Here is a 15449-nt window from a genome sequence, read left to right as displayed (position 1 = left end):
AATAAAGACAAAACAAATGGAAGAACATTTGAGTAGCTTAATGGAGTTATTTCTAATAATAAAATATAAGTCTCTGTAAGAAGACTGTTACTCCTGTCAAAGTAACAGTTAAGATGGATTTATTTCTTGCTGTGTTTTGTGTTTTTCACTTGTGTTAATTTCCATTAGAAAATACTTTGTCGTACGTATTTCCTTTTGTTTAATTTTGTAGCAAATTCTTTGTTAGCACTATTGGGTCAGAAGCCTGTAACTGCCAATTTCTTTGGGGTTTTTTGTTTTGTTTGGTCTCAGTGTAAGCTGTTGAATTGGCAGATGACAAAAATCCTACACTGCTAGCAAAAACAGAAGTACTCCATGAATATAAGTGTTGGGTCTTTCTTTGATATTTGTTTAGAAGAAAAATTCATTTGTATAATCTATCATGCATGTAACAATGTGCTTTTGATGGTGAAAATGGTTTGATAAATATTAATAGGTGTTTTTCCTGCTACTTTGTACAGCATGTCCTTTGTTAAAGATGAATGTTCTGTAGAAATGAGATTCTATTAATGTGACATTGAGCATGTTCATGTCTAAGGTAAACAGAGCTCTGAAACTGTAGTTTTACTCTAGCTTTGAGTTGTTTTAGCAATTTAAGAAACTAAAGGCTTGAAGAAGAAAAATGGTGCAGGTCTTAGTTCATTGTTAAAAAATTAAATCAGTTCTAGTGCAGTAGAAGCATATTATGAACTTCAGACATTTCTCCTTTTGGCGGATTCCCACGTGATGGTTGACCGGGTAAGAGCTAGGCTCTTCCAAGAGAGATTTATTATACACAAACACTCATGAATAGTTTTCTGAAACTGCAGAAATAGTTTTCTGAAATGAAATTTGATCCTGTTTTAATTTAATCTAGTATTGGTTGCAAATCAAATGTATTAAAAAACAAAACAAAACAAACCAACAAAAACCCCCAGCAACATCAAAAAACCAAACCAACAAAATCCAATGCAAATCAAGACATACAATTGAGATGCTCCTGTTTCTATAAATGTTTTGTTTGCTGTTTGCTTAGATATTTTCTCCTAGGTTAAACAATTACATATTTTGATAAGAGAGAGAGAGAGAAGTACTTGTCCACCAAAAAAGATTGTGTGATAAGTTATTTTAATTGATGGGTATCTATATCAAAGACTAAAAATTGTCTTTTTAATTGTAATTGACCTCTAATTGCAGAGGTGTGCACAATGCTAATGAGCATGTGTGCACATACCATGCGTGTGTTTCAATGGCAATATGAATCAAAACACAGCTGAAAGAAAAACTATTAGATTCTTCTCGATGCAGCATTTAAAGGCACTTAAATCTGACTGGTTTGCATGGAGAAGTCAATTATACTTGTCAGTAATTATAATCTGGATATAGTACAACTCAAATTGCTTAAATAGTGAAATGGTAAGTATGTAGTCTTACATTTACTTAGAACATTTTAATCTAATGAGGTATTTGCCTGTGCAAACCCATAGAAATAATGAGTCAGTCAATAGGCAAACAACCAGTTCACTCTACATGCATTTCTGTTACTGGTAGTTTTATGTGAATATTATGTCTACTAGCTATTCTTTTGTATCTATTATTTAATATAGTCAGGTTTAGCTACTTCTTAGCAGATGATGACATTGATGAGAAGTTTTGTATTTATTTTTAAATTTTCTTTATTTTAAAGTCATCTTTTGATCATTTTTAACCTACATTGGCTTAAAGTTGTTTTAATTCAGGTATTTAAGGAAATAATGTGTGTATAGCTAATAACATTATAAATTAAAAATATGATTAAGAAAAGCATTTTGTGTTGGTCAACTATAAATGAATGCATATTACCAAACATTGTTTTGGATTGCTAATCTGTTACCTGTTATATCTGTCATACTTTCAAAATATTACAAAATTACTCCAGACCTCCTGTCCAGATCATAAAAACTGCTTTCATAACTTACGCGAATTTTGTTTAAAGCAAACACAGGAGATCATCCTGTGACAAGCGCATGTGACTGTGTAGTATGGAGATGCTTGCTGTACCTTTTCTCAATGCAGGATTTAAGGAAGACTTGCCCTCTCTACTGGACTCAATGGTAGAACTTCAGCTGATCATATGTTGGAAGCGGCATCAGTCCCTAAGCAACCTTCTCCCCCTCCCTGCTGTAGAAGTTGTAATATTTCAGAAGCTCTAACTAAGTGTAATCTCTCTAAACACCTATATGTTGTGGTTTGTTTTTTTTTTTTAGTTGTTTGTTTTGATGCCAAGATAAACTTTGATGACAATGCAGAATTTAGGCAAAAAGAAATATTTGCCATGGATGACAAGTCTGAAAATGAGCCTATAGAGAATGAAGCTGCCAAATATGACTTAAAATACATAGGACTGGATGGAAATATTGCTTGCTTTGGTAAGAACAAATAAATCCACAAGACATTTGAAGACAAATTCATACTTGTTCAGTGTATAGACTTTGTTTACATTCTGACATTCAATCCACCCTTGACAGTATTTCAGTTTATTTTGCTGAGGTTGTCTGTCCTTCCACAAGTTCTTGCAGGAATGAAACTAAAATTGTGTTGAAACTGTGATGAAAGGCACAGCAGACAGGCAGGGCACATGTGGTGTCAGAGAGAAGGCAGGCTAAGGGAGAAGCCTGTGGGGTTTCTACATTGGGAATTTTTAAGTTGATGCAATTGGTCTTTCCAGTAATTAAAACAAAACAAGAAGTGTCATCAAAATTCTATCATTAACTTTCAAAAATGAGACTGTGTTACTTAAAAGACACTGCAAAAGTATGTGTGTAAAAACATGATATTCCCACTTACAATTGAATATTGAACTCCATTTCCCTTTAAGGAAAGCTGCTAAAGAAGCTGCTTGGTTGTTGAAAGGAAAATACCAGTGTTTTGTTTTCCTGAAGTTTCTGGAGAACAGAAATTACTCTTGTGCTTAGAAGAGATAAGTAAAAAAGTCAGCTATGCTCGAAAGAATTTTCATTTTGTACAAATTCTTTTAGCCAGTACAACATTTTATTATGAATCTAATTGAATTAGTCATTTTGTCTCAGCTTGGTGAGAAAATGTCCAACATTTACATTGCTTAGATGTGTAGTCTAACCACAAATCTAGAAGATACTGATAGTGTGTTGCAGTTGATTTAGTAAGTGACAGTGAGACTTTAATCTCAATTTAAAGAAACAAACAAACAAACCCCAAAACCCCCCAAAACCCAAACAATGATTGTCAATGCTACAGTATTTTTTTAGTCATAGATATCACTGTTGAATTACAGATGACACAGAACCCTTACTTTGTCCAGCAGGAGCAACTTACCGGGGACAAATAATTCTCATTTACTTTTCCTAGTTTAAAGGATGTTCATGCCCATGGGAATGCTTCTAGACTGGTGCAAACGCAAAATAAAAGGCAGTTGCAGGAGCATCTGATATCTGTCCCCAAAATTTAGTTGTCTGTTTTACAGTAACACAAGGCATCATCTACTGCTATCAGAATGATGGGAGGGGAGCTGAAGGAGTCAGTTTGTCCTTCACATCCTGTGATGTGATCGCTATTCCCAGAAGTTTTTGTGTGTCTCTTTTTTTTTAAATCAGAAGTTTTTGCATTTCCACAATTACCATTCCAGTGCTCATACAAGCTTAAGGAAAGGTGCACTTCTAAGTCCTAAAATTGATACAGTTATAAAGAAACCTAAATGTTGGTGCGTATGCACCAGATTTTGAATTATTTTTGCAGTGGATAGCCTTGAATAGGTACTGACCTATTTAGAAATAGATATTTATGTAACATTTTGAGCTGTGTTATGTGGTTGTGCTGGTACGTTTTGAGACTTTTCACAAATCTTACATACTTTTATGTGAAATATAAGCACTTGATGTTTACAATTACAGTCAATGGAGCTGGACTTGCAATGGCAACATGTGATATAATATCCTTAAATGGTGGAAAGCCAGCCAACTTCTTGGATCTCGGTGGAGGTGTGAAAGAAGCACAAGTATATCAAGCATTCAAGCTGCTGACTGCTGATCCAAAGGTAAAAAAGTTAGGTTTGGAGCAGAAGCTTCCCAGTGCAGCAATACAGCTGTGTTACAGGACTATGAATAGGATGCTTAAAAATACAGATAATGGTGTGAACACTGAGGATGAGTTACTAAAGGGGTGGTCTGGGGGCAGGAAATTATTTTGCTGTGAGCCCCTGGACTGACTTTTCAGTTCCTGGTCCACACTCAGGTTTGCTGGTCAGTCTTGAATGGGTACTTTCTCAAGGCACTTCAGCACAGAAATACAGATGTGGTAATGCTGGGCATTGCAGTGCTGAACTTTAAACATCTGGCTTCTCCAGTGGAATTTGTGAGGTGATTTAGTTACTTAAAATATCATTCCTAACAGTATAGTGCCACAGTGGAGTGAGAAGGAAAATGGGAATTAAGCAAATAGCTAATTCTAAAGGCTGATTTGTACTCTTTTAAGCTTGAGGTTTCTAAAATAACTGATTCTGCACTGCAGGATAGTCTGTGTTTAATTAACATTCACAGGCTGGAATCGTAGCCTAGTACGTTCTAACACTTCCTTTTGCAGATGGAGGTGCAGTTGCTCTTTTCTTTTTGAACAACAGGAGAAGATATTAGTCTGTGTGTATTGAGTTGGAGTTATTTCTAGAGATGCATGTTAGCATGCTGAGGTCATTGGTCCCCTTTGCAGACAGAAGTAGAATATCTACTGAGAGAATATTGATCAGGCGTAGGCATTGGAGCAGTGCCAGCTGGCCAACCCTGCCAATGCAGTTATGCTTTTGTGTGTAGCCAGAACTTAAGTTGCTGTAGACGTTTTTACAAATGAAAATCTGTCAAAGGGCTTTGATCATCTTTTCCATCTCCTGCACCTAAGCATCTCTGCTGAAGTGCCGATTTCAACATTTTCCTTCTTTTTGTGGATCTGGCTTTATCTTCTTTATCTCTCTTTTTCTGCGCTTTCATCCATTTTCCTCACGTTCATTGTGTCCGTGATATTCGCTCCTCTAAATACCACCTTCCTGTGAAAATTGTGTCGCTGTAATTGTATACCCTGTGCAGCAGTAAATGATGAAATGTTGTGACTTTTCAAATAGATGTGGATATTGTTCGCAGCAAAATTTCAAGGCAAAATCCAGAAGAAAATTTACAGTACAAAATAAGCAAAGGTCAACTTCATACTGTAAGATCTTTGCAGTTGTAACTCTCCTTGCATGTTTTTAAGGCATGTAGTACCTTGACAGCTCAACTGTACCTGCAATATTTAAAACATTCTTCCTGGATCTTTTTGCACTCCCATAGACCTGCGTCCTGCTGACCTTTTGTTTGTAGAAGTCTAGGTTTATGTTCTTCCCAAGACCCACAGGAAGAGAACTGATTGTCATCTTCTACTTAGCGATCTTACAAGCTTCAAGTCATTAACATGCCTAAAGAGCACAGACCTGGAGAAGTAGAGAAGCAAGATATCTTGCCTGGGGCAGAAGGAAGAAGGATGGGACTTGAGATTTGTGCTAGAAAATCTGATAGTTTCCTTCATTTCTGATGCTAGTAGACATTGTTATGTTTGTCTTCATTTCTGTGAGTTTTAGCTATTCTCAGGACATTACAGGAAGATTTGTTTGTGCATGTTTGAGTTGTTCTGCAGTGTGTGCTTTGTATGATGATCAAGGTTTGGCTGAGATGTAATTTAGTTCTGAAACTTGTGTTAGTGGTGGAGAAGCAGGTGCAGTAAAGTCTTAGATACACAATTTAGCTGATGATTATCACTAGGCTAAATAGGTTCTTCTGTCTGCTACAGCACAAACAGCAGGTATTATTTTGGTGATGAAACTTACTGAGTTTAAACAATTTTAAAACAAAAAAGGCATTTCAGTAGCTCTCAGCTATATAACACCTGCATGCGCAACATTTGACTTGTAAATGCATTATTCTGTTATATATTCTGCTTATATATTACTGCTTAACACTAGCTGCTTACACCAGGGCTAGTGAAGCTATGCTAATTGAGACAGCGGGGCAAAGTAGAAGGTAGTGTGGAAAGGACCTGAAATAGTCATTTATGCTTGTGTCTATGCACAGCTATGGCCGTGCCATTCATGACTTTGGCTGAAGATGCAGAAGGCTTTAGCCTAAATGCAGCACAACTCATTCTTCATTAATTTGTTGCCTCCTCTCTTCCTTTTGAATGGCTTTTCTGATCTTTTCTTCATTCACAGGAAGAATCACAGAACAGGTCCATTGCATTTCTCTTTTGCCTGTTCTCTTTATTGCACTCCAGGAAAAAAAGGGAGGATGGCTGCTTACAGTCCCACTATGCTCTGTTATTTTGTGGTGCAGGGAGAAGAGGGTGCTTCTGAAAGCTCTCTGCTCCAAGGATTGTCGTCCATAGCAAACTTGGATGCACATACATAAGTGACAGCATTGTTGGCCACTGACATTGTGTTTTTATTGAGATTTAATGCTGTCACCCATTTTTAAGTTATTTTGAGCCTAGCCCTGCACATTGCCAGTCATACCACACAGTTCTTATCCCTGAGAGGCTTGCCAAGTTTGAGTCACTTCAGAACTGTTTCTTGTCAACCCTTTCAATTTGACTGATTTTGCTTAAAATGTCACTGTGACCATCAGCAATACTGTTTCAGTTCCACGTGACATCAGGTGAAAAACTTCTCTTAAGGGTAACTGATGAAGAATATGTATGAGATTAAATTAGGATTAGGGAAAATATGCTGATATCCCAGTACATAATAGGAGACTGTGGCAGCCCTGGCAGTTATATCAGCCTAACATCAAAGCACTTGTTTTTCTTACTGCTCTGCAGTTGAATATTAATATAATTTAATAGCTATTAAAAAATAAGTATTTAATGTTTTATTTCATTCTGTTCAGAAAAGATAGTAAATGTCTGTTATTTCCTCTCCTCATACACCGTGTCCATTAGCTCACTAATACAGAGTAAGGTAATTGAATGAATCCTCTCTTTTCTTAACTAATAGTAGGCTTTCAGTCCCAAGAGTCACTGTGGCTAATGCAGCATTCACAGTTTGTATCTGGTCAGTCATTTCTCTGTAACCTTTAACCTGTTTCCTACCTTGTTTGAGAAGATAAAAATTTGCTTCTGGGAACTTGAGGGATAGTTAATTGTTGTAAATGTCTCCAAACAGCATTGAGCCTCTGAGGAAGACTACACAAACAAGCAAACAAAAAAAAAGTCTGGAGGCCTGTAATCTGGAGCAGCACTTTTACTTATACTGAAATGTGACACTGGTAGTGTTAAGGACATTGCAAGAGAAGAAATCTTCCGGAAGGAAACTTTGAAATAGATGTCTTTCTCTCTCTTTAGTTGTCTTTAAAATGTCTATTTTGTATTAAAGCAAAAAAATACAGGTATGCCATGATTTGATTTAGTGAAGCAGGGGATATTGTTTTTGAGAAAAATGAAGATCTTGACTGGTTTGCTGCTGGCTTAATCTGGCTGTTGTCAGTGTCTATAATGCTTAAAAAAAAAAAGAAATATGTATTTTTTGTTGCAAAAGGTTACCCACTGACTTTTGGATGGAAATGCTGTCTCTGGAGTCAGTGACCCTTTCATACTCTGCTGGTCTTGTTTGCAGTCTGCCATATCCAATACTTCCTAGGTCAGACGGGTCAGTGCAATGGTTCTGAATTCCTTTCTTTTCACTATCTAAATTCCAGACTCTCCCCTCTGCCCCCTCCTTCCTACCTGTCTTGTTTCTATGAGTTTGTGCTGTGCGTCTGCTTTGGCAGAAAATGAACCGTCTTCCCTCTTTTCAGGTCATAACACGAAAGGGGAGTATGGCTTGATTCTGGGTGTTCAAGCTGCTGGGAGGCACTGCAGGAGCTTCATTGCTCCTCTTTGTCCCACAGTCAAGTAGAAGAGGTTGTTTCCTTCAATATTTCAGAGGTTCTGAGTGATGCCTGCCTCTTCCCTGCATGAAGTGCTGTTTCAGCCATCCTCACTGAAGTCCTCATCTTTGAGTACTCTCACATCCTTACCAAGCTCAACAGGTGCTCGTTTTTATTCACACTGAAGTCCTGGACCGTTATATTTAGTGTCTGATGACTGTTTGTAGGATTCAACAAGGTTTTGAAAAGGCTAAAGCTGAGTAAAACAGTCTTGTCAATAAATCTGCTGTTCGAGGCACTGAAGCTTGGTTGCCATCTCTGCCCTCTCCTTTGGCCTAGAATTGTCACACGTATCTGACACTCCTAAATTCCTGCGGGTTTTTCTCTCAGCTTTTTTGTACACATTGCAGAGAGAGTCAACATAAAGTTTCAGATGTTGGGCTGGCTGAATCATGTTTTTGAAGACCCTAGTGAATACGAGAGCCCATAATGACTAGGCTCTTGGTGAGATGTATTTAGTGACTACAATTAGGCAAAGGCCAGAAGCATCTTACGTACAACCTGAAGTAAGTCACATCCTCTACCTTTTTCTCCCATGCCATCCTGATAAAATAAAGGTAATACTGTATAGGTTACTGGTGTAGGGGAGTTGCCCATTAACACTGACATAAATGGTACGTGTACTTGAGATGTGACCCAGACGAAGTACTACAAAGACTTTCCTCAGGCTTTTGGTTATACATGATCCCTTTCCTTTGTTGTTCTTTCTCCTGAACAGAAGCTAAACTACAGAAGTATGAGTAAAACAAACTAAGCTCTAAGCAGGTTTGTTTTACCATTGACTGGCTCTAGTCCTGAACTTAACAGTTGACTCCTATTAGAAAGTCTCACTGCGGGCAGTTAAAGGCCAAAACTGTTTGTTGATCTTGTTCTCCTTTTCCCCCTAAAGCTCCTTTGACAACCTTTTTTTAAATCTGTCATTGATGATACGACTAAAGACTTATCAAATCAATTGATGTTAACAAGTGTTTGCTTGTCATTTAAGCAAAATACTATTGACAGATTGACAAACATCTTTCTGGAAAAATATTCCATATTGACATCTGTTAACTCATATCCAAGGAATAATTAATATCAAACACACACAAAACTTCATTTGTTTTTTTTTTCCTTTAGCTATTCTTTAGTCCAAATTCAAATTATTGTTTTATTAATATGGAATAGGCATTCTTATTCCTGTCACTTTGCTTCGCCTGTTTGCTTATGTCAGATGCATCTCTCTGTCCACCTCAGTGATGGGAAAAGTAATGGCACTGATGTGTCTCACCATTAAGTTGCACGTGAAACAGAGGTCTTGAGGCTTTTATTTTCCAAGCATCTGAGAGAGTGAACAGAATTCTGAAAGAGGGTATCATAATCATAATTTTGCAATTCACTTATATTCCAGCTCTGCTTGGTGTGAAAGTAATACAGTTTATCCATCCTTATTATAGAAGACATTTTTATTGCCGTTTTATCCTTGTGGCTTGAGGGTTTTTTAGTGTTACGTTTTCCTAACATTGCAGTCCATTATGTGGCAACAGAAGGGATAACGTTATACCAAGAGGAAAAATTTCTGATACCAGAAATAAAAGAAAGGTTGCCTTGTATAATTTATTTGGTCTTTATTTTGGGTGAATTAATTCAGAATTGGGTGAGCTAGTTCAGTTAAGACAGTTCAGAAAGTCTGCAAACATTCAGTCAGTTTGAAGTGTGGTGATGATATCGGTGTGTTACTGGACTGTTTGCTCTCACTGTGCAACTTCAAACAAGGACCTGCTCCCAGTTTTAGGGGGAAAAGGCTCTTTTGTTTAGGGTTTCTATCTAGGCTTGACTATATAGTTGAGGGTTTTGTCCTGGAAGTTCTGCAAAAGTCTGTCTTATCCAATGAGTCTGTACCTAGTGTCTGACTGTTGTGTTACAAGCCTAAGCTGAAAAGGGGGGTTGGAAGATAAGCTTCTTAGGAGTTGCCAGGTGCCTGTTCTGTTCCCAACCAATTATTCCCTGTGTCCTGCCCACTGAGGCATTGTTTCAAACAGTCTGGGAGAAAAGAGAGTGGAAGAAGAAGAGGGAGATGTTGGCACATGGCATTTCTGATCCAGGACTGGGCACTGAGACATTAATCACATCAAATAAAAATAAAAATAATGTTGGCAGCCAAGTCGTGAGTGCGGGCAGTTTGCACAGCTATTTAATGGGATCTGCAGAATGTCTGTTGCAGTATTAGACATGCCAATCGGTCAAGGCTATCAAGTCTGCCTTGACTAAGGGAAAGAGAACTTCAAAGGCAACATCCAGAAACAAGAACCAACTCGTTTGGTTTTCTTCTGGGGCTGTCTTTGCCCATTGATGAGAATGGTTATTATTGCTGCTAGTCCTGGAAGTTTTGTGTAGAGTGAGAGAAGGGTGCTTTGGAAAGTGGGAAGGGAACTATTAATTTTTAAAAGTCATAAATAAAAAATAGTGTGTAGAGGTTTCAAAAATATAAAAACTAAAATGGCCGCAATTGCTGTGATAGTCAGCCTTACCTTAGTTAGAGCATAGGCTGGTTGCAAATAGTTTGTCATGAATTTTCTGCATATAATGGACTCTTTGTCAGTAGCAGATTTCTCAGTGTTGCAATAACAATAATTCAGTAGGACTAGATAACCTATGCAGCCTGTGTCAGTGTGTGTGTAATGTTGAAGAAAAAAACTAAATGTAAATAGCATTCAGTTATGGACATATAATACGAGTGTTAGCACTGGATTTGTTTGAATTGTCAGATTGTATGTCATTTCAGATAATGTAGAGGAACCCTATTCTTATATAGTCATTAAAAATCTTTTTGCTTTCTCATTCAAATATCATGCACCCTTTACACACTTCATTGCCCAGCTGTTCTTCACACAGCATGAAAAGTCTTTGTGTGTTTTTTCTGATTCACACAAGAGGGTCAAGCATCATATTCTGTTTTGAGTACTCTAAAAGCTGTAACTGAAGTTACTGTAGTGACAAATATCTGTGTGTTATGGTATACCGTTCCACGAGCGCTAACTGGTAGTCCAGTGTTCACACCTCTGCATAGCCCTTTATAGCTCCAGCTGGGTATCTGAAAACAGTGGCACTTGAATTTAGTGGATGCTTTTGAAAGTTCAGGCTTTGACTGCTCTGTCTTTCCCCCTCTGTGTGAACTGTGGGTTATAATACTCATCTACCGTAGATGACTGCTCTCAACACTGATCAAAAATTATATAGTCCGTTAAAGAAATTAAGTGCTATGGAAATGATAGAAGTTATCACTGTTCCTTTCCTGCTTATTACAGAGCCCTATCCTACTGGCAGTTTTGTCCTCAGCATTGGTTTTGTAGAAGTGAAATACTAAATTTTAAAAAAGAAAGTCATAATCAATAAACCTGTTGGTGTTGTGCTGCAATTTTTACGTTTGTGTAAGATGATGTCTAATCAATCATTAAAGTATACCACATAGATTTTTGGAAGCTGGATTCTACTAAGTCATTGTAATATTATCTCCTCATACCACGTAGAGAGCCCCTTTTGCTTTGGGGGTGTGTAAACACATAGGGAGAGACCATCCTTTTCTCTTATTTGAAATAGACAAAAGATTCAAGGGTTGAAAGAGGAACCAGACACAAAAAAAGGTGAAGGAAACCTTCAGTTAACTTGGGTAATCTGCCCAGTGGTTGCACGTCAATGTCTGCCTCAGTAAGGCAAGAAGTAATAAAGTTTAAATGCAGCAGAGAAATTTAGGTTAGCTGTTGTGAAAATTGTCCAGCAGAAAGGGTAGTTGAGTCCTACAGCAGTTTATTTTAGGAACTTAGAGGCTATCCAGCACCTCAAGTTTTTAAGAACTGCGAAAACAAAAATTTATCCAGGGTGTTTCAGGAACAGTTGATCCTGCCTCGGGGCCAATGAATGGACTGGAGGTTTCTTTTCCTCTTTCAGAGAACAACTGTAAACCTAAAGCTGTGATTAGTAATTTTATATGGGCAATAATGCCTTGACTTTCAAAGCTTTTCAAAGTTTAAGATTACTGTTGTGGGATCACAGTTTGTAGAGGTAGAAACGACCTGTTAGAGCACAGAAACATCTTGTAAAGATGGGAGAAGTTGACAAAGGCATGTTGTATTTTCTGCCCCAGAGATATGAACAAATACTTTGCCTTTAACCAAGGGTATTTGAGCAGCTCATAGTTCTTTTATAGATACTGTAGGATTTGCGTTTATAGGAGTAATTTAGGAGTTTCCCCACATTTTTATTAGCACTGAATTGGTGAGAAAATACAGACTAATAGAACCTTAACAAGGATTTCTTCTAATGTGTCTTTGCAGTTTTGCAGGAATTAATGTGAAATGACTAGTCATCTTTTAGAGCACTTAAAGTATTGAAAAGGCATTCTTTCATTTCATTGAAGCATTTTTTGAGACTGATAGCATATTGCCAATATTTATGAAAATGTGAGGACAGTTATGCATTTAAAATGCATAATTGAATTGTCTTGATTTGCAATCAAAAGTAATGTATTTTTCAAGAGCATGTGTAGTATTGAGTCCTAAGTAATTGATATGTAAATATACTTTAACATGAATCTGCCATTATTTATAGGCACTGACAAGTTGAATGCCTTTTGGCATTTTAAAGTTGACTATAATGAATCTTAAAAAATGGATATGAAAATAAACTTACTAAGCAAGAGGAAAACTTGCAGAGATTTTGTAATCACCTCCTTTGTGGCAGAATAAGGAAAAATCACAAAGGTTTCCTTAGAAGGTAAATGCTGAAAAATCTGTGGAAGAACCACAACAAAAATTGAGCTGTTAGGTTTGGATGGCATTTGAAATGTGTGCCAATTACCCTCTCTGTAGTGCTGTCCCTTCTAAAATAGGGACAGAAGAGCAGACATTTCCATTTCCTCAGAAGACAGCCTGCCTCGCCCTCTTGAGATAGCTGCTGTGTGGTCAAAGCTTGGTGCATTTTCCTGCTTGTTTGGAGGTACATTTGATTAATGATCAAAGTGATAAAGGATTTTTTAAATTGGCTTCTTTCTTCATTAATGCTTGGGACTGGAGAATAAGGACTTTCCTGAGGCATCCACTGATGATCCAGTGTGGCTGAGCCTGTGGTGGGAAGGGTTTAAAAGAAGTATATGGTAATGGTTACGGGATGGTGTATGTCTCTTGTAACGTCATAGTACAGTATCACTGTCTCGCTCCAAACCAGGGCCTAAAACAAAGGGAGACGGATACAGGCAGTAAATCTCCATCTTGAAGACTTTGCCAGCATCACCTCTAACTGCCAAATGACCGCTGCCATATCCAGCACATGCAATATAATGTGCAGTTATGTTTGTGTGTCAGTATTGCCTAGTTAAAGGAAATGCCATGCATAATACATCAGAAAAGTGTTTAATCCTTTACCGTACTTTACAAATTGATTAAATTTTGAAAATTTATATTTCACTATTTCACTGTTAGTGAGGATAAAAAGGGAAGATATTTTAGGAATCTCGATTTGGTAATTAATCTCAGTGAGATGAGTAATTTATTATGAATCTATTTATAGATCATCTATCTAGCATACTTACAGAAGAATGAAAGACTAAATTTCATTTTAATACTCATTATTTTTAAGTGTTTTGAGGTATTATGGCTGTCTAGGAAAGTGTTTGTTCTTTCCATCAAAATGAAGAAATTTAATCACCTTACCTCCATCTGTTCCTGATAGAAACAGGCCTAGATGATGAACCATATATTTCAGGTAGGTGCTTTTAGCCATTTGTACTGGGTAAGACACGCTCTTCTGAAGTGAAATGAATATCAACTATTTTTACTTATAATTTCAGAAGCAACCTTGATGAATGGAGCACAGCTAAATAGAGCACAGGTTAGTTGAAGAATAAGACAACTTTTGGAAAAAAACCTGGTGAAATATGACAAAGTTAATGAGCATTTTTCCCATCATAAAGTTATCTTTTAAAGACAGAAGAACAGAGACCCTGATCTTGCTAAGGTTTTTAGTGTAAGGATATGTCTATACTTTAAAAAAAAAAAAAAAAGTGGAGGGAGGTTTGAAGCAGTTTTTTTTTTAAATGATCTTTTTGTCTCTAAGCTAAAAAAGTGCAGTGTCAGGTTCAGTAATGTGGTTATTGGGGAAGAGGAGAGAATTGCATGAAAAAATACAGATGTTGCACTTGTCTCTGATGAGACACTTGTGCTCTGGTTTGCATCCTAATATAAGAAATAGATTATGATAGGTGATCTTGTTCTAACCTATTATTGTTAATCCCATATGCCATCTGAAATGACTGGCACAGTGATGTGATCAGGAATAATGTGTGGGTCTGACAAATATGTAGCTTTTAAATTCATTGACATCTTTTTAAGAAAAAGATGTTAGAACATCCACCCATTTCTATGGAAATGTCATTTTGAGGTGCTGTGTATCTTCTGATATTTTCTGTATTCCACTGTAGATGCCTTTTTTTTTTTTTTTTTCTTTCCATTTTTTTTTAGTGTTGAGGTAGGGAATGTATTTTTCTAAAGTATGTGAACTTTGGTTTTGGAGCAGAATACACTCTGTCTTTCCAGTCTCAGGAATGTATTTAATTTATATTTGAATAAGAAAAATATTCCTTGGCCTGTGCTCATCCATTCATTTGCATAGCTGAGCATAGGATGATGAAAAAGCTTTGGAAAAGACAAAAATTATTTGAAATATGGCTTAATGAAAGAGAGAGAAGCTATTTCTTTCCCTTGAATCTCTGTTTTGTTTCAGGTAGGACTGAATTATTTCACAACTTCATTATTCATGCTCCAATTCAACAAGATATTCAAACCTGTTTCAAATTTTAATATTTTATAATCTATTATTCTGAGTGGATGGGTAAAGCTGAAATAAATGAGCCTATTCACTTTTAAAGCTTGTCGTGTGCTTAAGTACTTGGCAAATCAAGTCCACATCTACCACAAATGAGTAGTTGTTACTCTTGTTGCTAGAGGTTTAGTTTCATCTTCTAATAAAAAAAACTGTCTTCTCATAGGAAGATGAAAATTAGTCCAGTTTCTCAAAAGATGTTGACTGTGTTGTACCTTTCAATTTTGTCATATTAGGCAGTCTCTAAAATCAGGTGTTTTCTTTAGAGTAGTGTGGAAAGTGGACAGCTTATCTCTTTCAGTGCTCATACTTTGACAGCAATCTGCAGAAAACATGAGTTATTCCATCTCGCAGTGCCCAATTCTTCTATGTATGTAGTCTGGGGTGGGGTGGAGGAATAGCAGGAATATTCCAAACAGACTCTGTGGGCGTCTCACCGTGGTTCCTTCAGTTGCAGAGGAGTTCAACTAATTTAGATAGCTCCAATATTCTTGTTAGCCAATGTGAGTGGGGAATAGTGGGGCATACAGTCTGTGTAAAGCAGCATGAGGTTGTAAAGAATGAGGTCTACAGAAATAATCACTTCATTCAAAAGCTGGGCAAAACTTGGGAACTGTCTGTGTG

The 15449-nt window shown here is 37.0% G+C and overlaps 1 protein-coding gene across 1 annotated transcript in view; it reads left to right on the top strand.

Annotated features, from left to right (window-relative positions):
- The window catches only part of SUCLG2 (succinate-CoA ligase GDP-forming subunit beta), a 138390-nt gene that overhangs the window by 76101 nt on the left and 46840 nt on the right, over positions 1-15449 (top strand). Inside the window, exons 8-9 of the mRNA XM_074879096.1 lie at positions 2265-2426; positions 3927-4069. Of these exons, the coding sequence (XP_074735197.1) occupies positions 2265-2426; positions 3927-4069 (305 nt within the window). The remainder of the gene's footprint in view (positions 1-2264; positions 2427-3926; positions 4070-15449) is intronic.

This window comes from Strix uralensis, chromosome 10, assembly GCF_047716275.1.
Source record: "Strix uralensis isolate ZFMK-TIS-50842 chromosome 10, bStrUra1, whole genome shotgun sequence".
Lineage (NCBI taxonomy): Eukaryota > Metazoa > Chordata > Aves > Strigiformes > Strigidae > Strix > Strix uralensis.
The sequence above is the reverse complement of the archived record's forward strand: the minus strand, read 5'-3'. Positions and strand labels throughout refer to the sequence as shown.